General features: G+C 46.3%; 2 protein-coding genes across 3 annotated transcripts; one reads left to right on the top strand and one right to left on the bottom strand.

Moving 5' to 3' along the window:
• Positions 1–376: 376 nt before the first annotated feature.
• LOC120687247 (metacaspase-1-like) lies at positions 377–2,080 on the bottom strand. The gene is made up of 4 exons (XM_039969236.1): positions 1,630–2,080; positions 1,079–1,527; positions 771–968; positions 377–699 (listed from the first exon to the last, which is right to left on the bottom strand). The coding sequence occupies exons 1-4, from the start codon at positions 1,976–1,978 to the stop codon at positions 640–642; spliced, it is 1,056 nt and encodes a 351-aa protein (XP_039825170.1). The 5' UTR covers positions 1,979–2,080; the 3' UTR covers positions 377–639.
• Positions 2,081–6,822: 4,742 nt separating this feature from the next.
• On the top strand, positions 6,823–27,615 carry LOC120692318 (putative protein TPRXL). 2 transcript variants are annotated; one of them, XM_039975585.1, is made up of 6 exons: positions 6,823–7,073; positions 14,983–22,662; positions 22,766–22,965; positions 24,648–25,126; positions 25,867–25,923; positions 26,603–27,615. In XM_039975585.1, the coding sequence occupies exons 3-6, from the start codon at positions 22,860–22,862 to the stop codon at positions 27,266–27,268; spliced, it is 1,308 nt and encodes a 435-aa protein (XP_039831519.1). In that variant the 5' UTR covers positions 6,823–7,073; positions 14,983–22,662; positions 22,766–22,859; the 3' UTR covers positions 27,269–27,615. The 2 variants fall into 2 exon arrangements, with proteins under 2 accessions (XP_039831519.1, XP_039831520.1); XM_039975586.1 differs by lacking the exons at positions 14,983–22,662; positions 22,766–22,965.
• Positions 27,616–27,894: the final 279 nt, after the last annotated feature.

The raw sequence follows: 27,894 nt of genomic DNA, 5'->3' as shown, positions 1-27,894 counted from the left end.
TACCTAACACTGTTTTCATGTCGTTCGATCTCATAAACGCCAGAAGTTCTCCTTTTCTCCCTCTGAATATTGAGATTAAACATCATATGAAACACCTATCCCTCTATACTAAATTGTATGCCGTTTTATCAAATCTAGATACTTAGATTTTACCATGCACCTCGCTGTGTTCGCTTGGCTTGTCAGCCAACCAGCCAGTAGTACTGTTCTCTCATACTAAATCAGCACCAGCCACCAGCTACCAGCCAATCAGCAGTACTACACCAGCCATCAGCCACAGCCAAGCGAACACAACGTGTTTACATGACAAAATTTATATATCTAAATTTGTTAAAACGATCAACAATTTGAAACTGAGGGAATAGTTTACTTGAGACTTGAGAGAAACAAACAGGCCTTATTATAGTGGGCAAGAGGTACATCAAGCTCGGGAGGAGTGGATGAAGATGACCAAGTCACCAAGCAACCAGGTCCCCTCCACAAGCTGTATATGAGCCCCGATCAGGGGTGGTGACACATCATACACACACATATTAGCAACCTGTAAGCATCATAAGCTTAAACCCGACGGTGAATTATTTAGATACGTCGACTTATAGTAGTCCCCGTAGTCTGTAGGTGCAGGTCCGCCATGGGAGCTCACAGGGCGAAGGGCTTGCGGTAGATGTCGAACATCTCCGAAGAGGACAGGTTAGGCTCCTGCAAAACGAGTCCCGATTTGTCAGGAACAAGAAGGACAGGGAAGCTGCGTGCGGTAGCCGGGGCCTCACCTGCACGCCGCTGAAGTTGGCGACCTTGCGGACGGGGGCGCCGATGGGGCCCTGCAGGTCGCAGCTCCCGCCGCCGTTGGTCATGATGGCCTTCATGGAGGTGAGCAGGCGGCCGTAGGTGACCCCGCGCGGCTCGCACTCCACCGCCTTGATGAAGCTGTGCGTCATGGCTCCCACCGAAGCGCAGGCCTCCTGGGTCTGCAAGGATCGATGGCGTGTCAAACCGGTGGCAAGAACGACGAAAGTCATGGCACCGATTGGCTTCGAGTAAAATTCAGATTTCAGATGATGAGAGTGCGTTCACTGACCACGCTGAACTTGCTCTTGCCGTCGCTGTAGCCGCTGATGAGCACCGCCTGGCCGCCGCTCGTGTCCTTGCAGGCGCCCGACGGGGGGCGGTGGTCCTGCCACTGCCAGTTCCCGGTCCTGGACATGTGGCACAGGAAGGGGAGGTCGAGGACGGTGGCGCTGTGGCAGGCGTCCACGACGGCGTGGAGCTTGGCGCCGTGCACCAGCGGGCGCACGATGGCCTCGTTGATCTCGTCGTCCAGGATGGGGCCCTTCTGGAACGAGTCCATCGGGCAGAGGGCCTCGTCGTAGCCGTCCGCCTCGTCGCAGTCCTCGTCGGGGACCTGCGCCCCCAGGCCGGAGAAGTGGAACACCAGGGAGTCGCCGTAGCTGCAGCCCTGCACCAGCCACTGCATCGCCATCCGGATGTTGTCCTTGGTCGGCAGCCTGAACGGGTCCTTCTGGTCATCTGCGTGCACCGTCCCGGTCGTCGTCAGAGCATGGATCATGGAGCTCCATCATTAATTCTTGACAGAAAAAAAAAACATGAAATGGATCACTATTCGCTTGCCAGTGAGCGTGATGATGCAGTCGCTGGGGAAGCCGAAGCGCTGGCAGAGGAGCTGCCTCATGCACTTGACGTCGTTGATGGGGCCCCTCAGCTCGCCGCAGCCGCGGCGCATGCCGGCGTACGTGATGCCGATAAGGACGGCGCGCTTCTTGCCACGGGTGCAGGGGAAGGCCGCCGTCGGCGCCGCTGGCCTCGGGAGCGCCGGCAACGGGAGCCGCATGGAGCGCCGGATGCGCGTCACGCCGCAGCATTGCGCGCACTGGATGGCGCGCTCGCCGGGGGTCACGGTGAGGCACGCGCTGCAGTACTTGCAGCGGATCGTAGCCGGGGACCTTCCACCGCAGTTCATGGCGAAGCCGGGATCGGAGGCGAGGGAGGCCGGGAGCTAGCTTGCTTAGGCTGCTCACTACGTAGCGTTCCTTCTTTGCTAGCTTGCTCTCACACTCCTGCAATTCTCCCCTTTATATAGCAAACGAAACCACTATTACCAGATGCTGGTGTCCTTCTTTTTCCAGAGAAGGTGGCTCATATATTAATTGTTCTTGGTTTATTGCTTCCATATTTTTATTCTCACATATGCACAAATGGTGGCTTATATATATAATTGAGAAGTGCGGTCAAAAAGATTTGGATGGAATTGATCTTTGAAGTGGGGCAATGATTTGAGTGGAAGTGGGCATATGTTGCCTTGGTTGGATCATTTATTATTTTTTCCATAATGTATCTTACTAGCGAACGTATCAGGTGCAAACCAACCTCTTCGTTCAAGGAGCATGGGGATTAGGTAATTTTACACTTAACGGCTCGCCTCTAATCACACTTTTGCAAATTCCCCCTCCACTCCTCCTGCGCACCCCTTGAATGTTGATCCTGTCGCCCAGATTAGAAGTTTGAACAGTTGCATGAAGAGGTTGGTTTGCACATAATATGTTGCCATCTTACAATCATTAATTGGAGATCTTTTTAAAACATCTACGTGAAGCCATATGAGATTCTAGGTGGACGCTTTAGAAAAGGAGAGAAATTTTAGATTTTTTTTCAAAAAAGCAAAATATATGGCTGTCAATCAATATATGATAATCATAATTGATAATAAAAAATTCCTTTCTATACTCGCTTGTAGCTACTCCCACATGTGTATGATATAGGACGTAGCTGATCCAACGAAGAGTATGTATGTGGAGTATGCGTTCATACTAGAATATCTATGATGATATATATGTTGGGTATGTAACCATACATAGAGCATTTGGACATACTTATTTCATATACTAATGCTATGGTATAATCATAATATATTTAAAAAATAGGGTTGCTTTTGAAAATTTTCATGTATATACCTTTGAAGTATCTTAGAATAAGTATATAAACATACTCAAAGTGATAAATAAGTATGCGGACATACACATGATGGTATACTGATTATGAGAGTAACTACACGCGAGTGTAGAAAAAACTCGTCCATTGATAATTATAGTTGTTGGATTTACTTTGTTTTTTAAAAAATTATGCACCTACAGAATTATGAAGAATTAGCCTAAAATAATCCCCTATATCTATATCTTAATTACCCACATATGCCAACCTAATTTAGTTCCTATATCTATATCTTAATTACCCACATCTTCCATTACAGAAAAATTAGATCCAGATTAATTTAGATACTCCGAAAATTGAAATCTACTGGTCACATCTACCATAACTATCTTTTTTAATCTATTCCCCTTATTTAAATAAGGGGTCCGACTGGAGTGCAAGTAGCACAACCGTGCAAGGCTGCAAGCAACGCTTGCTAGGCCTCCGATCCCCATCGAACGGTGCATGTAAATTTTGCAGAAGAACCCTCCCGCACCAGCAGATCCGCCCCATGTACACTTTGCACAAGCCCCCTCCAAATACTATACCTCATCCTCACCGGTTCGTGAGTTCATGTGCCTGGTGATCACGTAATCTCCACGGTTCGGCGTGACGAGGTGCCGTCGCCGCCCTCCATCCAACCACAAGAACGAGCTCTGGCCGGGCACGGACGGAGGACACTATGTCTCTTCCCGCAGGTCGCCAGAACTCGGCCGCCGGCCACCACTCGGCCGCCGCGCACCACTTCCTCAGACTCGATAGTTCAGGTTTCTAGTCGGTGTGGGTCCCTGCTGCGGTATTGGAACCTGCGTCCACTGGTTTTAATTTCAACGATCAGCTCATCGCCTACGTGCGCCCGGCTCAGGTGAAACAACGATCATGCTTCTTGCATCAGGTGAACAACGCGGAATGATTAATGCTAAATCCTATTTGCTGCAGGAGGAGAATAGTTAGTCGTATAATAATGGATGAAGTTGGGCATAATAGGCGTAATTGCCCAAACAAGGGGAGCTGAAGCAGCGGCTCAAACATGCTCGCATTTACCTGTGGCAATGAAGCAATGTGTTTAGTGCTACACTTTCAGGATGATTTGCTAAAATAATGTGCACTTATATTTTTTTAGATGCCAAAAACAATTTGGATGCTATGTCAATTCTATAGTTTTATTTTCTCTTTGGATCCTGGAACACATTTGTATTCAAGAATTCCTCCACTGTAACACCTATCCCAACTTCCTGCCTTCTCTGCTCTTATTTCATATGCAGCAGCAGCATGTTACCTATACATACAACTCGATTGCTGAGGCAAAAGATCATCTATTTTCATTCTTGATCACTCTTTCATTCTCATAACTCGATTGATGTCTGCAAACACATACACACACTATGCATCTATGCTGCTCAATTCTCTGAATTTAGCTAACATAAGAGAGAAAACAATCTTGCATTATCGAAGCAGGGAGCATTCTCACAAGCCGATTTTTATTAGCGACACAAAACTGATGTACATACTCAATTTTACAGTGCGTCAAAGTTGTATAGATGTTCATTACAATGGCAGGAACAACAATTTTGTCTGCACAAACAAGGATTACAGCAACTACCACCTCCATGTTGCGTCCTCCAAAATCATAGAATGAAAATGAAGCAGTTATTGCCCACGGAGTGCCCTTGACAACGGCAGCGAAAGAAGTTTGTGGCCAAGACCTGGGGCATCTGGAGGATGCCAGACAACGAACTTGTCAAGGCGTTGCCCTGCATCCTAGGGGTCAAGGCGTCCTGCATCTTAGCCTCTTAGGGGCCACGGCGGCGGCGCTCCGAGGCCTGATGGCGGGCGGCGTCCTCCATCCTAGGGGCTGCGTCGGCGGTGCTCCAAGGCCTGATGGCGGGCACGGCAGCCTGTAGCCTTGTGGAGCAACGAGGAGGAGGAAAGTGGTGCGCGGCGGCCGAGTTCTGGCGAGCTGCGGCAGCGCTCGGATGGAGGCAGGCCGGCGGCCGAGTTCCGGCGAGCTGCGGCAGCGCTCGGATGGAGGCAGGCCGGCGGCGGTCGAACGAGTGAACACCACACCGATTACGATTGGGATTAATCTTGCCAAGGGGGTTTTCATATTTTTGTTTTGCATCTCTGATGGTGTGCTGGGAGGGTTTATGTGTAAAAAAGCATGTCATCGTTGGATAGTCATCGGACACATCACAACAGCTGCTTGCACGCTTGCACAATTGGCCTGATTGCACCCAAGTAGCCGCCGTCCTAAAGGGCTAATCACATATACGTGTGCATCTGTCTATGTATAAGTAGAGCTGCCGTCCTTTCTAAAAAAATAAAATTCAATGTTTTTGTGATGAGAAGCATGCCAAGGTGTTGCCCTAGATGACTGGCACTAAGATAGAGTTAGACTTACCGGCGCATTAGTCAAGATTGTGATGTATACAAGGTAAAATCTATTTGCTCACAAAAGAGTCAAATATATTCAAATTCTATGTATTATGGTGTATAAATGAAAACTCTATTTATCTAATCCCTTCAATCCAAATTGTAAGTCATTTTAGTTTTGTTCTAAGCTAAGCTTCCTTACGTTTGATCAAATTTATAAAACAAAAGATAAATAGTTAAAATATTAAACTAGGTTCACTAAATAGATTAAAATATATATTGCTCGATATTTCTATAAACTTAGTCAAAGTTAGATGGATTCTCTTTAGAACAAAGATGAAATAAAATAATTTAGAATTAAGGGAGTGATAACTAGGGAGACGAGACGGGAGCGGACCCGGTGGCCGGTGACCGGCCGGATCGGTGGTGTGTTGTGCTGTGCACTTGCGGCCCACCCGCCACACTCCTCCGCTGAGCTCGTTGGCTCCAAAGGCATCTTTTGAGATTGGTGGCTTGCTTTCAAACTCCAGACTGATCTGTTGGTTTTAGGAACCTAGAGGGCAGAAGGTTTGATCATTTATCATTTGCTGCAATTAGCTGCTTTTTTACATGAGTGAAATTCGTTTGGCTTATCAAATTTTGTGTCCAGATTTTCTTTGAGATCGATTTGCCTGTATCTAGTTGACAGGTAGTACAACACGAGCATCCAAAGCACAGAATTTGAGCGATAAAATTGTTAGCTTTCACTCGAAAGTAGGGGTGCCAAGTTATAACCATTAGGTGCCCTACAACTCTCTCTAGTTCAAAATTTTGTACTAGTTCTCCAAAACCATATCTCAATTTGGAAAACTAGTACATTAGAGTCCAAAACTAATTCTCCTAAGGGTCACCCATTTGCACCCCTACTCAAAAGGTTTCTCTACACTATCCTATTTCCCACTGTATATCTAGTGAAAGAATGTCAAATAACTGTCAAACTAAACATTAGAGTTCTAAATTTTCTTCTTGTGAAATAGACTGATGCGAACAGCGGAGATCTTAGGGGAATCATGTAATGGAACCGTGATGCTTTCTGCATATACTCCAGATGACAAGTTGAAATGGGTACATGATTCTTTCTCCTTTCTCTTTTCTTCTCTTGAAATGGCTGCCAGATTCTGTTAAACACTACGCGACTTGATTCTTCATCAAAATTTAAAAATATATTTCTTGAAAACATGAAAAGGGATTCTACCGCACACTACATTAGGCCAGTTTCAGGGAGAAGTATCATCATATAGTTGCTAAGAGTACCACATCAGATTGACATGGGAATAACATAGTCACTCTCAGTGCACAGTGTCATGGCACAATTTCATAGACAACTTATAATATTAAATAGTACAATGGTTGTGTGATAAAATGTGTCATGACTCAACAAAGACTGTCCTCAGTGGAAGTGTCATCCCCGTGTTATGGCTTGGCAATCGTGCCATGAGAGGGTCATGGTGATGACTTGTGTCATCTCTCTGTCCTCTTAACTCTATTGCCAAATCAACAATTTTGCTATGTGTCATAGCCTTTAATACCTATGACACTCAATTTATGCTTTACATGCTTCCCGGACAAAAAAGAAGTCCACGAAGAAGATGACGATCCCTCGTCCTCCTTGCTCCGTCGACCTCTGGTGCGGGCGCAAGCATGATGCTTCTGCTTGAATCCCTGGCGTTTCTTCGGTGCGTTCCTTCCTCTCCCAATCTCTCATCTCATGGAGTTCTCCTCATCCTCCCCAGGCCTCCTGTTTGCCTCCAACGTGCGTGCAAAGTTTGGTGCTCCTGTGGTTTCACCGCAGCCGGATGATGCATCATGTTTTTGGCTTCTGGCTTCTTTCAGTCGTGCGGACTTCAGGTTGACTCCTGAATCCGTTGCATCAGCTTTACAGTTTGTTCTGGGTGGTGATGCCTCCCTTTTTACGGTTTTTGAAATCGAGGAAAGAATTTTTAAGTTTACGGTTTTTTCTAGATCGGTTGGCCTCGAAGTATACTCGCTCAAATCCTTCTCCAATTCTTCTTTCAGAGTTTTCTTCCACCTCTGGAATAAAATTGGATTTGACAATGCTAAATCCTATTCAATCAAAGATAGCCGCCCTGTTTATGAGTGGGTGGAAGTCAAGAATAAAAAATCCCGCCGATCATATCGGGATGTTGCTAAACCCTCCCTTCCTGATCTCAACAAACCGGTGAATTCTACCGTGCCTGTCAGCAAAGTTTTTAAGCGAATCCCAAATGATTTTGGCCCGAGATCTGTGTTCACCAGACTGAGGCACCCTAATCAACCTCCCCTATCGGGCGCAAATCTTGTCCCTTTGGGTACTTCACATCGCTCTTCTCCTGGGATTTCTTCTTTTCAGCGGAGCACTAAGTTCACAAGTTGTTTTGATCAACCTCACGATAACTCTAGCCTTGGGGCGAAGAACATGGAAGAACCACGTAATTCGGGCGTCAATAATTTAAACTTGAATTTGAATTCCAATGTGCACCTCCATGATACTCGCCCCAGGTCTTCTAGGCCTCCTAGGCTATTTTGCTCTCGTTGCCTCTCTTTAAAACACAACAGGCCCAATTGCTTTAAACCGGTTAGATGCTCGGCCTGCTTTAGGCTATGCCACATCGCCAGCCATTGCAAATTTCCCCCCAGATTCCCGGGGTTGCAATTTTTCGAGGCTGTGCCTTCCTTCCCAGCTGCTACGGCCACTTTGGATTGCCAGGCCTGGTTTCGTGCTGATCGCTCTCTGAGCAAGGGACCCACCAGCAGCGATCCCCCCTTCTTCGCCTCATTTGGGCAACTCGCCATTGCTCTTCTTGGCTTTCCAGCATGCGACCCTCCAGCTTCTATTCCCTGGAAAATCTCGAACCTTCCTTCCTCTGTTCAAGCTTCCTTTCATCCCGCTCTCAGCACCTCGCCTCCTCCGCCGCCAATCCCCTCCCCACATTCCTCCCCTGTTCCTCCATTCAACTCTGCCGCAGATTTCGTCAACCCCCAGAAAACCCCAACCCTTGCTACAATATCTTTCCCTCAAGTGCGATTGCAAGGCCCCTGGGATGCTATGGCATACCGTCTCATCGACCCTTCCCCCTTCATGCCTCAGGGAAGTAACCGCATCCATGTTGCAGGACACAAGCCTATGTCTCGCACAGTTCTTGGCAGTGCTAGAAGACATAATAGTGACCTGGCTATCGTCGTCATCGAGAGTTGATTGATGACTTCCTCCGTAACCATAAGCAAGTTGGATTTACGAGTATTCAGCCCTGCCCTCATGGACAAGCTTTTGTGCGCTTTAATTTTTATCACGATAGAGATTTCCTCATCCAGAATGGTCCTCACAACTATGGGAACTATCATCTCACTTTCAAGGCGCATAATAGAGACTGGAATAACCGGACAACATCAATGAACTATGATGTTTGGCTTATGCTCTTAGGTTTTAATATAGATTACCGGGAGCAGAAAGACATTGAAAAAGCTATCGCAGAATTTGGTAGACTTCTAATTTGGGAGGAAGACCCTTCCAACCTGGCAAGAATCATTATTAAAGCTCGTGTGGTGGACCTCACCGAGATCCCATGGTTTTTGGTTTGATCCGAGGGGGAAGATTTTGCGGGGGACTCATGGATAGCGCAATGCGAAATCATGCAAGTTACTCCCCTTGGTGGAGGCCCTCCTGATGAAGATGCCCCACCCAATGGGCCAGACGACATTCAGCCCAATCTCTTTGAATTCTTTGGCTTTGGACAGCCTGGTAATGGCCCAGGTGCAAATGACAATCATCAAGTAGATAATGCAGAGGGGAATGTTAATGAAGGTGCTAATGCTGGTCAGGGTGAACAACCAATGGATGCTGAGGGCTGGGATCTCTGGCCTGAACAGGAGGCGACTGTTGTCAATGTTAATGATGTTGCCCTGAATGACAACATTGTTGTGGTTCCAGTTCAGCAGCAGCAAGGTGAACCATTTCTGGAACTCAATGATCTGATTCAGCCACAGAACAATGAATTAGACCTCAATGTTCCCTTAGAGAATGATCATGGTGACTTCTATGAGTTTGAAAACTTGGCAGCAGTTCTTGACCAACCAATACTTGGCCCACAGCCAGAGGATGTGATTGATGAAGGAGCTCCTTCTGATACCAGCTCTGAGGGACAGGGTATGAATGAAAATCTTTCTCCTAATCATGTAGAAGTGTTTATTCCCCTGGAACAAATCAACCCTGATGAGATTCAGCTTGATGAGTTAATGGGAGCCTCAGATGAGGACAATCAGATGGATATCCCCCAGGAGGATCACCTACAGCTGGGTTTTGTTCAGATTTTTGAACCTGTGATTGACCTTGTTTTTAGCACTCTTCATTTGGGAAACCCCTTTTCACATCTGTCAGTGTAATGGGAACGGGTCCCCATAACCCCGGACTAATGCGCGATTAAGAAGGAAGAGGCCCACCAGTAGGCGTCAGCCGTCAACGTTAGCCGAGCGCAGCTATGGGCCCTCACCCGGAGCAACTGCCCATGAAGGTGGCGCCCACATGAAGCGGGTTGGGACCGACCCGGCACGTGAAGCCCGGAAGGCCATTTCCTTCCCCTCGAAGACACCCACCTAGTTAAAAAATATTTACCAGGCGGAAAATCCCAGAGGTTACGGCGCCTAGCCGCCGGGCTCGGTGCGGATCCTGAGGGGGTGCGCGGCTTCCCCCACAAGAACATCATCATTATGGGGATGTCGTGCGCTCAGGCGATAAGAAGATAGGCGGCGGATAGCTTATCCCTGAGCTACTCGTCCTATCGGCTTGAAGATGAACGGTGGCCGGGACCCACCATTATTTACCGCGCCCCCATCGCGGTAAAACCAGGGTATACCCGAACATCGCCCCGGGGTTGACCAGAGTCACCGCGGACCAGGAGGGCCCGCGGGGAGACCCCGAAGCTGCCACGCGGCCGCCTCGGACCACCCCGGATATCTCCCGGGGCACCCCAGGCACGAGGGACAGCCAGACGACCCCGGATAACCCCGAGACGTAGGGGTCCGCCCGCCAGTGACTACGGCCACCCCGGGGCACCCGGGACCCCCCGAGGCCGCTCCAGAGCACCCCTGACACCGGTGGGCCACCCAAAGCCTGCTACAGCGGACCCGACAAGCCGCCTGCTCGCCTGACAAAGGCAGGGCAGCTTGGAAGATGGCGCCCACCTGCAAAGGGGGCGTTCACATGAGTTAGAGATGAGTAGAGAAGGTACTTGTAGTCAATAAATACAAAGATCTCAAGACATGTAAAGGGACCACTCTTTCAGTACCTAACAGATACATTCCGGGCTAGGGATCTCCAACTCGGGATCAGCAAAGCACTAATCACAACACACATGACGTAGGGTGTTACGCCTCTGGGTGGCCTGAACCTGTCTAAAAACCACCATCTCAACTCGCTTCTGGAAGGGAGATCCTTGCGCAGTTGATACCCCTAGCCGAATCTCAAAACAGGGGTTCCCTTGAATCCTTACTAGCGGTACTCACCCACCGTCAACTGGCGCGCCAGGTAGGGGTGTAGTGCGTAAGATTTCCTTTCTGTGAAGTTCAACCTCGTGGAATCCATGACAAACCGCTCCGACCATTCTAATGGGGAGAGCGGCAATGAGCGCGCACATCCGCACCAAGGGCTCTCCAGTGCCCCTCCTCGTCTGGGGGCTGGGGGCTCGTCCTCCGTGATTCCGGCTGTCCGGCGACCGGTATTGCATGTCACCGCGCCACCACGGCTTGACACCACTAGGGCCAAGTCTGGTGGAACAGCATCAGCCGATGCCCGCGTCGCCCAGTTCAGGGCAGAAGCGCGGGGCCGCACGATGCGGCGAGGCCCGCTGGCTCGCAGCCACCTCAGTCGCGCTAGCATTCCCCCAGGGGAAGTGCTCGTTGCGGCCCGTGTCTTGCTGCTCCACCCTCCGCTGAGGGTGTGGCGGAACCACCCAAAATAACTGGGCCCGGGTGCACTAATCATTGTTGCTAGGAAACTCTTATCCAAAAATTGCACTCACCGGCAGTTCCTAGAGTGAAGCCTCAATGAAAGCCACGCTTACAGGATCGCACAGACAACACTCACACGAAGGTGAGTCCAGACTTTACAACACAGATCATCTCATACATATCAGAGTTGCAGCGGAATTTTAATTATTACAAAATGGTTCTGAAAATAAGACAAGTACTACGGAGGTCTTATCTACAATAGTTCATCAGAGTATCATTATTTACAGCGGAATTATAAAAATACGATAACTAGCGATAACATGATGTTACGATAAAGCCCGTACGCAACATCAATCTGAAGACTTAGTGTTGGTCGGGGAAATAACCCACTCCACAGACCAACCCGAAGGTAAAGCAGTTACACCAGCAAACACATCTTCAAAAGTAATACCTGAAAACAAAGCCACAAGCAAGTCTTACCCGTTATCGGATATACCTTAGTCTGTTATCTAGACATGCAAGACTTTTTGGCCGGAGGGGTTTGTTTTGCCGAAAAGCAACTAAGATTAGATCCTTAATTTCAGATTTTAGCTTTCCATATTCTAGTTTAATTAACCATTCTAGGTAAACAACTATCTCTAAACAGACATGGTAGTGAAACCATTAATCATACAACAGTATTTATCATCATCATATTCCACTTGTTACTCTATGTGGTAAAAGTGTTAAGAAGTCCCAAACTATGAGAAGCGGACGATTCGAATCGAGTTTATTAACCTTGCAAGGTACACCTAACACACACGTGTGGGAACCAAGTTACCCACACGACTTTTCCCCTTTCTTACCGGTTCATGGAGCAGGGCCACCCGCCTAGAGTACAAGAGGTCCACGCACCACGGACACAGACGGGCCGCTTCTGCTCTTGCACTCGCCATTAGATGGGACCGAAGTTAGACGGGTGGGAGAAGTCCACTTACTGGTCCGACAAGGTACTTAAGCTTACCGATTACCATATTTCTCGGCATGTGGCTAGTATTTTCAATCGCTTAACAAAGCTACCACACACTGCGGCCTTAACATCTTTTCACTACACAGACGGGGTATCACAACTACACAACTCCATCCGTTGTTTTTATATTTCAACAGTAAGTAAAGTCAGTCAACTCCTATAATCTCGCGAGAGGCAGGAAACCACTCAACTTCTACCATTCCTAGTTAGCGGGGCAACTAGTCGAGGTGACTCGGGGTAACATTACATAGGAACCTAGTAGCATGCAACTATGGTTTCAACCAACTGCTAAGAACTTAAATGCGCAAATAAAATTATTACAACAGATATTGAATGAATAGATATAAATATACGCGAAAATAATGGGATTGATGCACCTGGGCTTGCCTTCTTGGGCACTATCAAAAGCAGCCTTGGGCTCTTTCGAACATTAGTTCGGGTCTTCAGCATATTCAGTTAGATTAGCTTGAGCTTCGCAATATCGTTCTCGGACTCCGGCAGACATTCATTCATTCCGTTGATGAGAATACCCGTATCTATATGCAAATGCATGTCCATGAGTTGTGTTTAGAGTCCATTTACTTTTGATATTTCACTATAAAGTTGTAATCCAATAGAGCACAATTTCTTGGGTTAAAAAGTTTCTTATTTACATATTCTTGGGCAATCATTTATAGAGTAGTAATTTATCGTACCTAACTGATAAAGCAAGGGTTTGCTATTTTTCTATTTTATCAATGTGCAGAAAATGTACTTGTCCTAATTAATATTAGAGAAACAATGTAATGTTCATAACTGAAGTTATACATAGTTTCTGATGTTAAAATTTTTACACAAGGTACTTCTCTGAACAAAGTGTTTACTGAATAAATTTCAGTTCATTTGGTACAGTCAATTAAATATGAAAAATGAATTCCGCAGCACCTGCTAGAACAAAGATCTATTTATACAGAACTAACCATGTAAGTATTGGTTTTCAAAATTTTAATGGTTGTTCCAAATATTGTTTTCAAGTTACTGTAAAATTTTCAGATTTTATTGTACAATGTACAGAGCATAGTAAATAAGTAAAATACGCCTATATTAATCAAGTTTTATTTATTCAGAGCAAATTAATCAAGTTCTGGTGCTCAAATTTTTACACAATGTACCAGAATTCAAATATAGTCTACAGTAAAAATTTCAAGAAAAAAAAGTAATACAAGTAAGCATGAAAAATGATTAAAACCTAGTATGTTGATATCAACCACAATTTATACAGATTGATTCCTAATGTTTATGGAGCTCAAACTGTTTTAGTAACTACTACAAATGATATTGTTCTTATTGTAATGTTTTCAGGATTTAACTGAACATATAACAGCGGTAACCAAATTAACAAAACAAGCATGTGCATAGCTAACTTAAATTCTACTGAGAGTTCCTTAGGGTTTCTGTGTACCAAAATTTTACCAGAACTAGATCTAAACTTAAAAATGCTTCAGTAAAAATATCAGCATTTATTTCCACTAATAACTTTAGCATGGTATTGCCTAACATGAGCACATGATCAAAACATTTGAGCTACTTTTGTGGAGTAAAACATATTAAACTTTTTGTACAGATTTATGGTGTGGAAACTAAGTTCTAGCATGAAAATCATGAGCAACAATGGTGTATTATGATCATGGCAAAAATGACAAACCTAAGCATGTGAAAACATGAACAAAATATAGCTCCTATTATACTCATCTTCTAGATTTCAGACTTTGCAGACATGTTCATATGATCAAAATGAAGTACTACACAATTTATCATATTTTCTCACGATTTAGTGCCACTAAACATGGATTAAATCACAAATATATCTAGACTGTTCCAAAAATATTCAAACTTGCACATTAAGGTTATTTTGGTACTCCTAGATCATGGAAAAAGTTTCATGGCAAGATGTATAGCAAAACTTCAGAAACAAAATAATTAGGGTAGATCTAGTGGAGCAAGAACTTGTATGTAACTTCTATTTGATAAGGAATCTGAAGTTCAAAATTTACTAGAATGTTCAACTAAACAAGATTTGCCTCTGGTACAAGTTTCATAATTTTCCCAATACTAGAACTATATATCTTGAATTAGTGCTATTAATCATGGATTAAATCAAAACCATAGCTAGAGAGTTGTGATGGATTTAAAACTTTTACCATACTGTTCCTTTAGTATCTAAAACATACTGGAAAAGTTTCATTTGAAGATCTGTATTGGAACATCAAGAACAAAATGTAGCATTTATTCCTAGCCTAGAACAAGATCTAAGTAAAACCTATAGCTATAATTATTTTTTGGGCATGCAAATTTTACACAGAGCTCATATTTCATGCATATAGCTATGTCCAAAAATCAACATAGTTCATGTGTAGAACTCCTAGAACATTTAAGTGCTATTTAATCTAACTTTTAATCTAGATAAAATGTAAGCAGAATCTGAGTATGTGACTGTAACAAAAGTTGTAGATTTCGTTCCAAGGATTCCAAAATACTTTTATTTTCATTTTTCTGATTTTTCTACAATTTTATATGTATTTTACAAGTTCACTGCTCAGAGTTCATGCATATTTGTCGTTTCACCCCTGGAATCAAGTTTTATATTTACATAGAGCTCCCTGGCCAGACTTTGGAGGGGAACAGAGGCAGGGGCGGCGCTTTCTTGCAGGATTCCGATGAGGAGGCTCGCCGGCGGCAATGGTAAAGTGGGGGAAAATGGAGAGAAGGTCGAGCCGCACCTTATGGTGGTCTTGGCTGGGTCGGAGGTGGACGGAGGAGATGGGGCCGCGGTGTAGTTGCGAGCCATGAACTCCGGCGAGGTCGTGGCTGGTGCTCCGGCGAGGGATGGGTGATGCGGCCAGGCCTGTGAGCTTCGGGGGGATGAGGTGAATCTGTTAAGAGGCTCGATTTGGACTGAGGAAGGGCGGGTCGGTTGTTCCATGGAGCTCCGACAAGGCCGGCCATGGAGGTCGCTGTTCTGGTCTCGCGCGCGCAGGGGAGTTCGGCTTGACTTTTATAGGCGCTGAGGAAGGGAAGGTCGAACTGAGCGCGGCACAACAGTGGGAGGCGCCAACCGGGGCAGTCTGGGCATGGGCGGGCAGCGGGGAGACGGCTGTCAGTCACTGGCATCGTGGTGGCGAGCGCAGGGGAGGGCAGGACTTCGGGTTTTGCTTCGGGATTAAGGAAACGGAGGTCGGGCTGGGGGAACTCGTGCTGGGGGAGGTGCGAAGCGATCAGGGTGCGGCGCGTGGCCGGCCAGGTGGCGGTGCCGGTGTACGGCGTGGCTGTAGGCAGGGAGTAGGGGAGCTAGAGGTAGGAGATGAAGTCAGGGGCATTTTTGTGAATAGGCAAAGTTTCAGGGGCTCCACTGTAAGACAAGGTTTTCTCTAATTTCTGTATTGAAACTCGAAAAACTGTAAATACCAAAGTTGTAGGCAATTTAAATATCTACAACTTTAATGCTGGGCAAATTTTCATTTGAGCTTTAGTTTAAGAGATATTTTAAATTTTCAAAAATGGTGATTTGAACAACTTGTCTTTTCATGTGAATTTTGTCACTTTCAATCCTCGAGTTCGTCTAGACTTTGGTTACTCTTGTCATGGTGGGTATGCCTATAGAATTTCATAGACATTGGTGGATTCATTTGCAAGTTATTTTAAATGTAAGACAATTAAGATTTGAATTTGCTATCATTCCATGTGATAGCTTTCAATTTGGATTCACTTTGTCTATAAAGTTTACAGAGCATTATGAAAGATATGTTTTGGTGCATTTTTAACACTCATGCCATGTGAAGTTTGAAAACATACAAGTGTTGTAAAACACATACATACACTTACATGTGCACATATTTGCAAAAACAAACATCAGGTATTTATTTAAGTTTTTCTTGGTCATTTACATATGATGTCATGTTAATTGTCTTGCTTTGGTTAATTTGACACCTGAGGTGTCACAGCCTACCCACCTTAAAAAGAATCTCGTCCCGAGATTCAGGTGAATAAGTTAAGTGTGGAAAGTGTGGGTATCTTTGGTTGGTGAAACCCGAAGGTAGACATGATCGCCAACTTCGAGTTGCAAGGGTTTTCTTCTTTTATAAAGGTAATTCTTTTGTCCAGAGTATGTGGCTCTAAAATTTTCTGATATTATCCTTACTCTTTACTCTGCCTTGATTACCAAGTCTAGTCCAAATATTTTGTGGTCTCGGGTTTGCGACCAACTCAAAGGAGTTGATGCCATCGGCCAAACAAGGCATTGAATAGTGCTATTTCTAGACTTGCTTGATAGCTATAAGAGAACTTCGCTAAAATGAGCATTTGTCCCCATGGTCGTCATAGTGAAAGACATAAGCTCTAAACATAATTTATAGGATTCGATCCGCTTTTCAGTTTCAAGGATGATAAGCTGAGCTTTGAATCAGTTTGATACCGGGAGAAGATTGCAAGGGATTTCCCAAAAGCGTGTTAGGAATTGAGCACCACTAATGGAAATAGTTGCCTTTGGGATGAATAGTGTACACTTAAAGAAAATGGGTCGTCTTTGTGAGTCTATCGACAATGGCCCATATGGAATCATGCTTTTTATGGGTGCTTGGCAACGAAATCATGAAATCCATAGTTAGCAAAAGTTGGAGTGTAACGGCTATTTATAAGTGGTCTCAAGTGTAGCATTCTGAGGTATATTTAGTGATTTCTCCATTCCTTCCAATCTACCAGAAGTTTTTCCTAGGGTCTTGGTATTGTTTGCTACTAGTCGGGTGAATGAATAACTTTGGAAAGGAGAGCTTTTCAAAAATTTCCTCACGGAGTTCATAGTTCATTTGATGTACTATGGAGATTCGAACCATAAAACTCTATCTTTGTCGCAACAAAGCATTTAGGCTTCTCCGCTCTTTAAGAGAGCTTGCACTTGATGATTCTCGTAGAACAGATTCTGGACAGTTGATAAAATTGAGCATAGCTGATGAATCCAAGGTCCAAAAATTCTCAAATTTTTACAGGAGGTGCCTAAGATAATTGTGATCATTTCCTCTAGTCAACTCCAACTCAGAAACAGAGCTTAAGATAGTCAAATCCTTAAGTGTTTGCCTAAAGATTGACCCAGATTTCAGACTGAACAGAGGGCTAGTATTTTGACTGTCAGTTCCAAACCACTTGACCAAAAATTCTCAAACTTTTACAGAATATTCTTGGTTCAGTTATCTACAACTTTCGTGTTGAACTTTTCCTCTAAATGTGACTCTAAGTGGGTCAAAAAAATTTAGTGGCCAGACTGCTACAACTAGACAGGTAAGTAGGGGTTTCAAAATTTATCATTTTCAATACTGTAGAGTGATCCAAAAATTCCCAAATTTAGCAAACAAATTTGTTTTACTACATTTATTTTCATTGGCTCAACTTTATTTGGGGTAGTTGGTCAGATGTACAAATTTGAGTTTCCTTCTGTAGCGTTCCACCGGTCCGCTTACATCTGACTGCTTTCTATGATTAAGATTTTATTCTTCGGCAGAAATAAATTTTTCTCAAGACATTTTTGCTCAAGGATGCTTTTATTAAATTTGATTGATATTAAAAAGATGCATGATGTTTCAATGCCGTGATATAGATTACACAATGTGCCACTTATGATGCAGGTATGTTGCATGTAATTAGGTTATGCACCCATAGTATGCTTATGATGATGCAACATAAATACGAGATGGCCATATTCTGATGAAGTGATGCATACGCCGTAGTGCATTTGTACTAATATTAGTTGCTTGAGGTCTCCGGTGTGCGACGGCCCGAAACCTGGCGCCAAGCCATACAAGCGGAAGGCTACCACCGTCATGGCCGCGGAGGGGCGCTCGAGGCCACCACCCAGGGGAAACCCTGCGGGTGGAGAGAGGAAGCCTGCTCCCCCTGTCTGGACGGAGGAAAATGGTGTGAGCTCCATCGTACCGATCGGCACGACCTCACTGAGTGCCGCCTCATGAAGGACCTCGCGGCAAGCCGCCAGCGGGGCCGCGACAAGCACCGCCGGAACGACCGCGACCAGGCTGTCCCAGGCGGGGCTGGCTTGGGCTTGCAGGAGCAACAACATGCGGTCGCCACCATCTTCGGTGGGGCGAGCGCACCACTGTCCCGGAGCAGGGCCAAGCTTCTCTGGAGGGAGGTCTACACGGCGTCCCCCGCGCCCGGGGGCTCCCAGCCTCTGAAGTGGTCTAGCACTCCAGTCACATTCGATCGGAGCGACCACACCTCTAACATGTGGGGTCATTCTGAGTCATTGACATATGGGTCAGGGTGTCAAATTCTGAAAGGCATGCGAATTGAGACCCAAATTCTGAAATTTCACCACCTCTAACACAGTGGGTGTCGGTCTCCTCCCGGTCATCGTGACGCCCACCATCTGCAACATCGGGGTCGGTAGGACCCTGGTGGACAGTGGAGCAGGCCTCAACCTGCTATCGCTGGAGGTGCTCCGCCAAGTTCATGGCCGTTCTATGGTGTTCTGCCTGATGAAAATAGGGGAGCGCAAGCTCACCCCCTCTGCCCCAGTCTGTGGTGTGACCGACGGGAAGACCCTCCCTCTGGGGCAGGTCGAGCTTCCCGTCACGTTCGGCGGGAGGGACAACTTCTGCACGGAGAATATCACGTTCGACAGGGCGCACTTCGACTTCCCCTACAACGCCATACTTGGGCGCCCTGCGCTCGCCAAGTTCATGGCCGCAGTCCACTACGCCTGCAACACTCTTAAGATGCCGGGTCCGTCTGGGGTCATCTCCATCAAAGCCTATGTGAAGCGTTCGGTGAACTGCGCCGAACGGCTCTATGAGGCGGTAGCAACCACGTCATCCGATGATGTGGAACACCCCGAGTCGTCCGCCCATCCGTCCGTGAAGGAACGCCTCTCTCCCGACCGCTCCGTCCTCACCAAAATGGTCCGCCTTAGGGATGATCCCAAGAAAACCGTTAACATAGGGGCAGAGCTGGGGGAGAAATAGGAAAATGCGCTCATCACCTTCCTCCGGGTGAACACTGATGTGTTTGTGTGGAACCATCAGATATGCCTAGGATCTCCAGGGAGGTGATCGAGCACCATCTCATCGTGCACCCCAGTGCACGGCCCGTCCAATAGAAGATCCGGCGCCAGGCCTCAGAGAGGCAAGACTTCATACGCGACCAGGTATGGAAGATGCCGGAGGTCGGCTTCATCCGGGAGGTCATCCACCCCGAATGGTTGGTGTTGACGGTCCTTAAGTCAGAAATAGAACCGTCAACTCCTGCATCTTTTCGTAACATTTAATCACTAAACATAGTTATAGGACTGAATTCTAATCAATTCCACGAGTTTTGGTTATTCTTAGTTTGCAGGCACCCATACTCAGAATAAGGAGAAAACAAGCACAATACGCAATAGAAACACACCAAAGACTTCATCTTGCGTCACACTCACAAGATTGGCCCATTTGACAGAGAAAACCGACCTACAAAGCCCCGGCACCGACATACATATGATGGGGGCCCACCTGTCCGCTACAAAGCTGCTTCGTGGTTAGTGCACTCCCCCTGTCCGAGTACAGCATAGAGCCACAAGCCAGAGGTCCCTAACAGTACCTGGGTCAAACCGGTGCCCGAAGTAAACGAGTGAAAGCCTAAGTCTGTCTTACCTTGAACCTTATCTTTAGATAAACCACACTACACAAAGCTCTCCTACCTCTTGTTCTCCGGGTTAAACTAGCTAGAAGATCGTTACACCATCATTCCCTGAGAAAATACGATACCCTGAATACTCTCCGGGTGAAGTGCTACAACAGTATTTTCCGTGCGCATACGGATCTTATCTGTGATCGTTAAGAAATACCAATAAGCATTTCTGGCGCCATTGTGGGGGAATGGTTGCTGTAGTTATCTTCGAACCTAGTTTGCCAGTGTATATTTTCTTTTCTTTTATCCCTTCTTTTAATTTATCCTTATACCATGTCACACCCTTCTATCCACCAACTCTCTACCTCCGAGGATGAGTTCTCAGAGCCATCAACCTCTCCAAAGCATTTCATGGTTTCCGGCTATGAACTTGATCCTGACATCATTGCCATGGTTCAAGGACGAACCTTCTCTGGTCTAGGAATTGAAGATCCCTACCATCATTTGCAAGAGTTCGGGGAACTGTGTTCGTACTTGATAATCCCAGGCATGTCATAGGAAACCTTGAGGTGGAAGTTGTTCCCCTTTTCTCTCATGGAGAAGGCGGAACAATGGTACACTCACAACGTGGGGAATGCGAATGGTGATTGGGAAGAGCTCCGAGATGACTTTTGTCTCTCGTTCTCTTCCTTATCCCACGGAGTATCTCGACGAGGTGACATCCTTGCATTTGAGCAATTAGAGGAGTCCATAGGTGCAGCTTGGGCTAGATTCTCACACCTTTTAGCTTCAAGGGAATCCCTGTTTAGAGATTCGGCCAGTGGTGTAAACTGCGCAAGGATCTTCCTTAAGGAAGCGAGTTGAGACGGTGGTTTTAGACAGGTTTGGGCTGCCCGGAGATGTAATACCCTACGTCCTTTGTGTGTTGTGATTGGTTCTTTGCTGATCCCGAGTTGGAGAACACAAGCCCGGAATGTTTCAGTTAGGTACCGAAAGAGCGGTCCTTTTACATGTCTTGGGACCTTTCTATTTATAGACTACATCTTCCTTCTCTGTTGCTCTCTAACTAGTGTGAGCGCCCCCTTTACATGGTGGTCGCCGTCTTCCAGGCTGCCCTGCCCCTATCAGGTAGGCTGGCGGCTTATCGGGCCCACTGTAGCAGGCCTTGGGGGACCCGTCAGTGTTAGAAGTGCTCCAGGGTGACCTCGGGGCATCTCGGGGTGTCCCGGGGTGGCCGTGGACACCGGCGGGTGGACCCATGTGTCCCAGAGTGACTCGGGGTCGTCTGGCCGATCCTCGTACCCGAGGTGTCCTAGGCGACGTCCGGGGTGGCGAGAGGTGGCCGCGTGGTGATTTCCGGGGTTGCCCCGCGGACCCTCCTGGTCCGGGGTGACCCCGGTCAACGCCGGGGCGCCGCCCGGGGTGGCTCGGGTTTTTACCGTAGTGGGGGTGTGGTAAACGATGGTGGGCCCTGGCCACCGTCCATCTTTAAACCGATGGGACGGGTAGCTCAGGGATAAGCTATCCGCCGCCAATCGTCTTATCTTCTGAGTGCACGACATCCCCGTAATTATGATGTTCTTACGGGGAAGCCGCACACACCCTCGGGCTCTGCACCGAGCCCGACGGCGAGGCGCTGTAACCGCCTGGTAAAGATCTTTTTACCAGGCGGGTGTCTTCGAGGGGAAGGAAACGTCCTTCTGGGCTTCATGTGCCGGGTCAGGCCCAGCCCGCTCCAGTTGGGTGCCCACCTCCATGGGTGGACGTCCCTGGTGGGGACCCATAGCTGCGCTTGGCTGACGTCGTCGGTTGACGCGGCTGGTGGGTCCCTTCTTCCTTAATCGTGCATGATTCCGGAGTCATGGGGACCCCCGTTCCCATTACGCTGACACCTACATTGCTCACCTAAGTGAGATTTTGTAGGCAACAAAGGCTTGGTTACCTTGGATGAACAATATGAACTTTATAGCATTTATCTTAATTTTTATATTTGTATGAAATTTGATGGGATCAAGATGTATGAGATGATATTAGGTTATGTTTTCATAAGAAATGCAAGGGCAATTGTATGAATCCAATAAGCACAAAATGAGCAAGAAAATAAATGGTCTTGAATAAAATATTCTACAATAAAATGGAACTTTACGATTTCTTGAATAAAAAATAATTTATTCTCTATATATTGTGATTGGTTAGAACAAAAGCGCATGCTTCTTCATGTGTTAGCATCTTAAATGATCTGGTGTTTCAAAATATGCCTACTTCCTTAGGCAACCTATATAGATCATGTTTTTAGAGAAAAAGTAAGACGGGGTTAGTCTTGTAATTATTTTTTTTATATTTTTCCATGCAATTCATAGTATACTCTAATAGTTCATTTTAGAAGAGCCTAGGGATACAACTATGGCATTTATGGTCAAACCAACAAATCTATATCCGCCCACAATGTACATTTGTCCGCTATCTTTATCTAGTGATGTTAGCCCACCTAAGAAAGGAGGCAATATGCCTGCAAGTCCCTTGCTTTGGCCCTATATCACATATCCCTGCCCCTATTTCCCCATCCCGAAAGTCCACTCACAGCTGGTAGCCTAGCGAGGGCGGCTCTTCTTGATTTGGTCGCCAAATCCTCGTGAGTCTCTGGTGTCCCCATCGCCACCTAGGTAATCTTTGTTGAACTACAAACAACCAATCCCTCCCCCCACTCAATTTCTTCAAAATCACCATATTTGTTCTCTCAACTTGCCGCATCCGTCGTCTCTTCAGGTATTCGCCATCGGCATTGCTAAATCTCTACATCATCGCCAAGATTGCCAGCAGTTTCTGTTGCTACAGATCAGCAAAATTGCAAGGTCTAAAGATGGTGAAGACGGACTACAGAGATCTCTACGGATTGCCCCTGTCGCATGATGTCCTGCACCGATCTCCATCTTCGCCAAGTGATGTGGTCGATTCATCGAAGAATGGTAAATTTTTCCCCTTTCTACAGCTCTCTTTTAGTTTCTATTTGGAAAGTATATTTTTACCCTGTCAGAAAGATAGAGAAAAGGGAGGGGGGTTTTCCTTTATTTAGCCACAAAAAAGGATAACGGATTAGGAGTTACCAAAATAAAGGTTGGACACTACAGTTATATCTCTAGTTGGGCCATTCACTGTTAGTCCATGAGCTTTTGGCCCACGAAATGAAACTTATCTGCATGACTGCCCTGACAAACCTATATATCTTTTGAAAGAAAAAAATTACATATCCTCCGATGTTCAAGATTGATTCGTGCAGCGGCTATGATCATGGGGTTTGTGGGTCGGGCGGAGCCTGGATGTATGGTAGAGAATTCTATCTGGTGGATGACTGTTGTCAACACATGATTCGCAGGGTGAATAGGAATCTAGTTTGAGTTTGGAATTTCAAATGTGAATTTTCTTTTAAATAGTTAATCCCTTCTTAAATAATTTTGAACTATAATATAATTTACAATTAATTTGACAAAATAAGATCCAATATAAGGTTTTTATTTTTTTAAAGAAATGTACTATGTGAACCTTTTGGTGTACTGCTTCAACATTTTTTATATGGTGCTTCAATGCGTAAGATAAAATGTTGAAGTATTTAATCTGAACTTGTTGAAAGTTAATGTTTAATCTGTTATTTCAAAATGTTCAATGTACTAGCTCAACATTTAATCATGTTTTTTGAAAAAAAAAACTTGATCTTTTCTGGGCCACGTCGTTCTGCTCCTTTTGTTAAGCCTGCTGCTAGGTTCTAGGCCCGTTCTACCGCTACTACCAATTGGGCCGCTTGGTGCTCTTTATTGGGTCGTACGATTCAGCAGGTTCATCGCCTAGACTAGGCTTATTATTGGGTGCTTTATCACTTCGCTGCCCAGCCTGCATTTCAAAATTCAAACCCCTGCCGATGCAGCGAGCCAGCAAACCCCAAGGACCCAAGTCCTCCTCGCGTCTTTAAGTGTCGGGTCCTCTCCTCTGCTATCGCATTCTCTCTTCTCTTCCGAATCCTCCTCCTCTCTCCTCTTCCGGCTGATCGGCCAGATTCGAGTGCGTTGGGGCCTATGGGGAGAGGATCAGCCAGGTTCAAGGGCGTTGGGGGGAGAGCGAGCCTTCTAGAACCCTCCATGATGTACCCACTCTGCTCGATCACCCCACCTAATTCGAATGCTCACATTTTTGCCTGATTTTTTGGGAATTTTCTAGGATTATTTTGTTCCGATGATTTAAGGGATCGTACGTCTTTACAGTCCTCATTTGGGTTCGTAATCGATCAATTTTCTACAATCTCGCTGGTTATTTCGTGATTTTGGGAGGTTTGTGGGTGCTCTGTTGGACGATACAATTGTTCGAGTTTACTCCCGAATTGCGGATTTCACGAAACATTTCTACGAAATCAGAGTACTTCAGGATGTATGACAAGGCGAATGCATTCGAGCTCTGTGCCCTGTTTTCGCTGGGCTTGATCGCGCGATCTAGTTTGAATACCGCGTCCTGCAGTTTGCGCGTGCATTTGTGCAGCACTTAGTTCATTCATGAATTATCGCATTTCTCCAATTTCTGGTTCAAAATGTTTCGAGAACTAGTAGTCTGCAGTGTTAATAAGATTTCATAGATGCAGCCCTAAAAAAAAAAGATTTCTCAGATGCAGGGATGGACCCTAGCAACATCTCAGTCACCCCCGACAGCGGTGGCAGCGGCAGCGACGACAACGGGGGCAGCTCGATGCACACATCATCGTGCCGCCGCCGCCTCATGTCGTCCTTGCCTACGGGCACTCAACTCGCTACTGCTGATGGGAGGGGTTCCGGGTCATCCTCCTCATCGTCGTCCTCCGCGAGCCCTGACCTCGAGTCCCACAGCCTCCTCATAGTCTCCCCGGTGTGCTCGCCAGCCGCGACGGACGACGATGTGCTCATCATGGATGGCGCGCTTGTTGACAACGGACCCGGCTCCCCCTCCAGCACCAGGCGCTCCATCTCCTTCATTGACAACAATGGGCCCAGCAACAGGCGCTCCGTCTCCGTCAACAACCTCGTCCTGGTCTCTTCCGTCTCTCAGGGTGCCATCAGCGTCGGGAGCAGCGGTGGAAGCGGCGGCAGGCGCAGCGGCTCCAGTGGTCAGGTAATTGTTTGCTTGGCACTAATGATCTCATCGCACTAACGTTTCTAGTCAATGTTGTCCTTAGTTGTTTGCTCGGATTACTATGCATTTTTAAAGTGGATATATGCTGCATGTTTGACATGAATCTGAAAATGGAATAAAATTCTTAGTGTCAGTTAACAAAATTGGTCGTCATACTATATTGTTAGATTTGGGAAGAAATTTTGTTCATGCATGGATTTCTTATGGTTACATTTGTAGGGTATGATTCATTAGTCATTTAGAAACTTTTGGTCTGGAATACAAATAGGAAAAGGGAGAGAGATTGAGCATCAAGTTATCTTTACTCTGAATAGCATCAATTTGGCGCTTTCAAAGTAGGTAACTAACCGTTTTGCTTGTTATTTATAATATTACATTACATCTGTGGTTTAATACTACTTTGCAAACACAACTAAATATTCCTAAATCACAAGAGGCAGAAAGAGAACCTGGAAACTATTCCTTTTGTTGATTAGCGTCTCATATGGTTCGTTAGATATGGACCTTGGCACCTTGCTAACTAGAAAGCAAGGTCAAGCATTGCTGACAGTTTGTCTTAGAAGTTAGAAGGAAGCATTGCACTTTTTTTCTGTGATTGAAAGTTGTTTGCTCCGTCTTTGTTGTTTTTAGTTTTTGTACTCCCACCAATTGTTGATAGGAATTCGATAAGACGGTCCTTATGCTGATTAATCATTTCTATTTTTGCATCAATTCTTCAGATTCCCCATAGGGAGGAACCTTGTGTGACGCAAGCCCAGAGGAACAGACATTCTGAGGTAAATATTTCTGGGCCATTTGTTTTTATGGGGGGTTTATATCCAATGATGATAGATGATCCTGCATGATTTCATACCTGATTTCTATTGTTTAATACTGAACTTTCTAATTTTGAAAATATAAAGTAGTATGGTAATATCATCCTGGCATATTCTATCTGATAAATTCAGACAATATGACAAACACATGCTTTAGCTTTCTTTCACAAGGTTCTATCCTGTTAGATATAGCGAGTACTCCCTCCGTCCCAAAAAAACAAGTCGCTTTAGGAATTTTAGGACAGATTAATAAAGTGGTAAAATGACCTTACTTGCTCCTATTTATTAGCCATCTTTGTCACTAATTGGTTCTTGCACGTGCATGCACAAACTAAATAGGGTAAGATGACATGTTTTTAGAGACAAAATTTGAATCCTAAAATAACTTGTTTTTTGAGACAGATGGAGTAACTTTTAAGTTCTTTGCAATTACTTCTTTATCTTTTAGATTAGCTGCTTACCTTGCATGAAGCCATATCTTGTGTGTGCGCATCTCGTGTGTGTGTGTGTGTGTGTTGCACTGTTGCTTGTGTGTGTGTGTGTCGTGCGTGTGTGTGGTGCACACAAACTGACTGCATTTTCATTTGATATCTAATTATTTTTTTCAGCCTTAACATTTATTGTTTTCCTTGCCAACAAGTGGGATCCCATCACCGCCGCTGGCAACATCAGGGAGCCGGTCTCTCCAACATCTACCAGGGGCAGGAGTTCTTCAACCCCTTCAACAACAACAGAGGGCAGGACTTCATCAACCCCTTCAACATCCAGCACGAACCGGCCTTCCCCATCGACTTCCCATGCTACTACAGGCAGTGGCTGGCTGGAGCCCCGCACTACACCTATGCTCCATCCATGGTGGCCATCCATTCAGCGGAACTCTACAGAGGGGTGTTCTACATCAGAAGGCACCCGCCATTTGGGCTCAACATCACCCACCCAGATGGCACCCCGCTGTAGTTGCTGCAGCGGCCGCCGACGCTGCCACAGCCGCCGAGGGGATCCAGGGTCGTCATTGTGCCGCCGCCCTGAGCTACCCGTGATGCAGCCGCCGCTGCCGCCGGCACCAGAGCGGGCTCAGACACTGCCGCAGCCGCCGGCAATGGAGCATCCCGAGATGCCGCCGCCACCACCACAGAAGCCGTCTGCACAGACGTTCCGCTGGCCCCTGACCGCGGAGGAGGCCGCCGCCATAGAAGCCGTGCTGTACCAGCCGAGCGCCAGGAAAAGGCTACCCGTATTCAAGGAGATCCGCCCCGACGACGACGCAAACCAAGCCCCTCCTCCTCCTGCTCCACCGTGCCCGTGACATGGATCATCGCTCCGGCCTGTACATCCCCGCTCGTTGTAACCGTACCGACCCGTTGCTCTGTATCTGCAAGTCGTCGCACACCGGATGGTGACGATGGTAAGAGAACTAGCTTTCAAAATTCCATGGCCCTCGCCAGGGTGCCGTGATGATTGGTGAGTGCTGGTTGTCTGTTCGAACCTTAGCTGCTTTTGCATCGGATTCCTCTGCAAACGTGAGAGCTTGTGGAGCTCGGAATGAAGGACATGTAGATTAGTTGGTGCGTGTACTCTGTATGTCCGTCTTAAACCTGTTGAGAAACATAGGATTGCGGCTTGGGTTTGGGGTTTCAAATTCAGTTTTGCTTGGTGATTGTGTGTCGAATCGATACGCTGCCTTGTTTCTCTGAGTGTCACACACACACGCACACACACACAAGACGTGCGCGATACACACACATGCACACATGACCAAGACACGACACACACACGCACGCAAACACACACACACACATAGAGAGAGAGAGAGAGAAACAAGGCACGCGCGCGCACGACCGAGACGCGACACAAACACACAAGACCCGTGCACGCACGTCACGCGAACAGCTGTCAGCTATCTAGTTTGTGATTGCTCTACTGGACGATACG

Source organism: Panicum virgatum, chromosome 9N (assembly GCF_016808335.1).
Source record: "Panicum virgatum strain AP13 chromosome 9N, P.virgatum_v5, whole genome shotgun sequence".
Classification (NCBI taxonomy): Eukaryota; Viridiplantae; Streptophyta; class Magnoliopsida; order Poales; family Poaceae; genus Panicum; species Panicum virgatum.
Note: the sequence above shows the minus strand (reverse complement) of the source record. Positions and strands in the feature narration are given on the sequence as shown.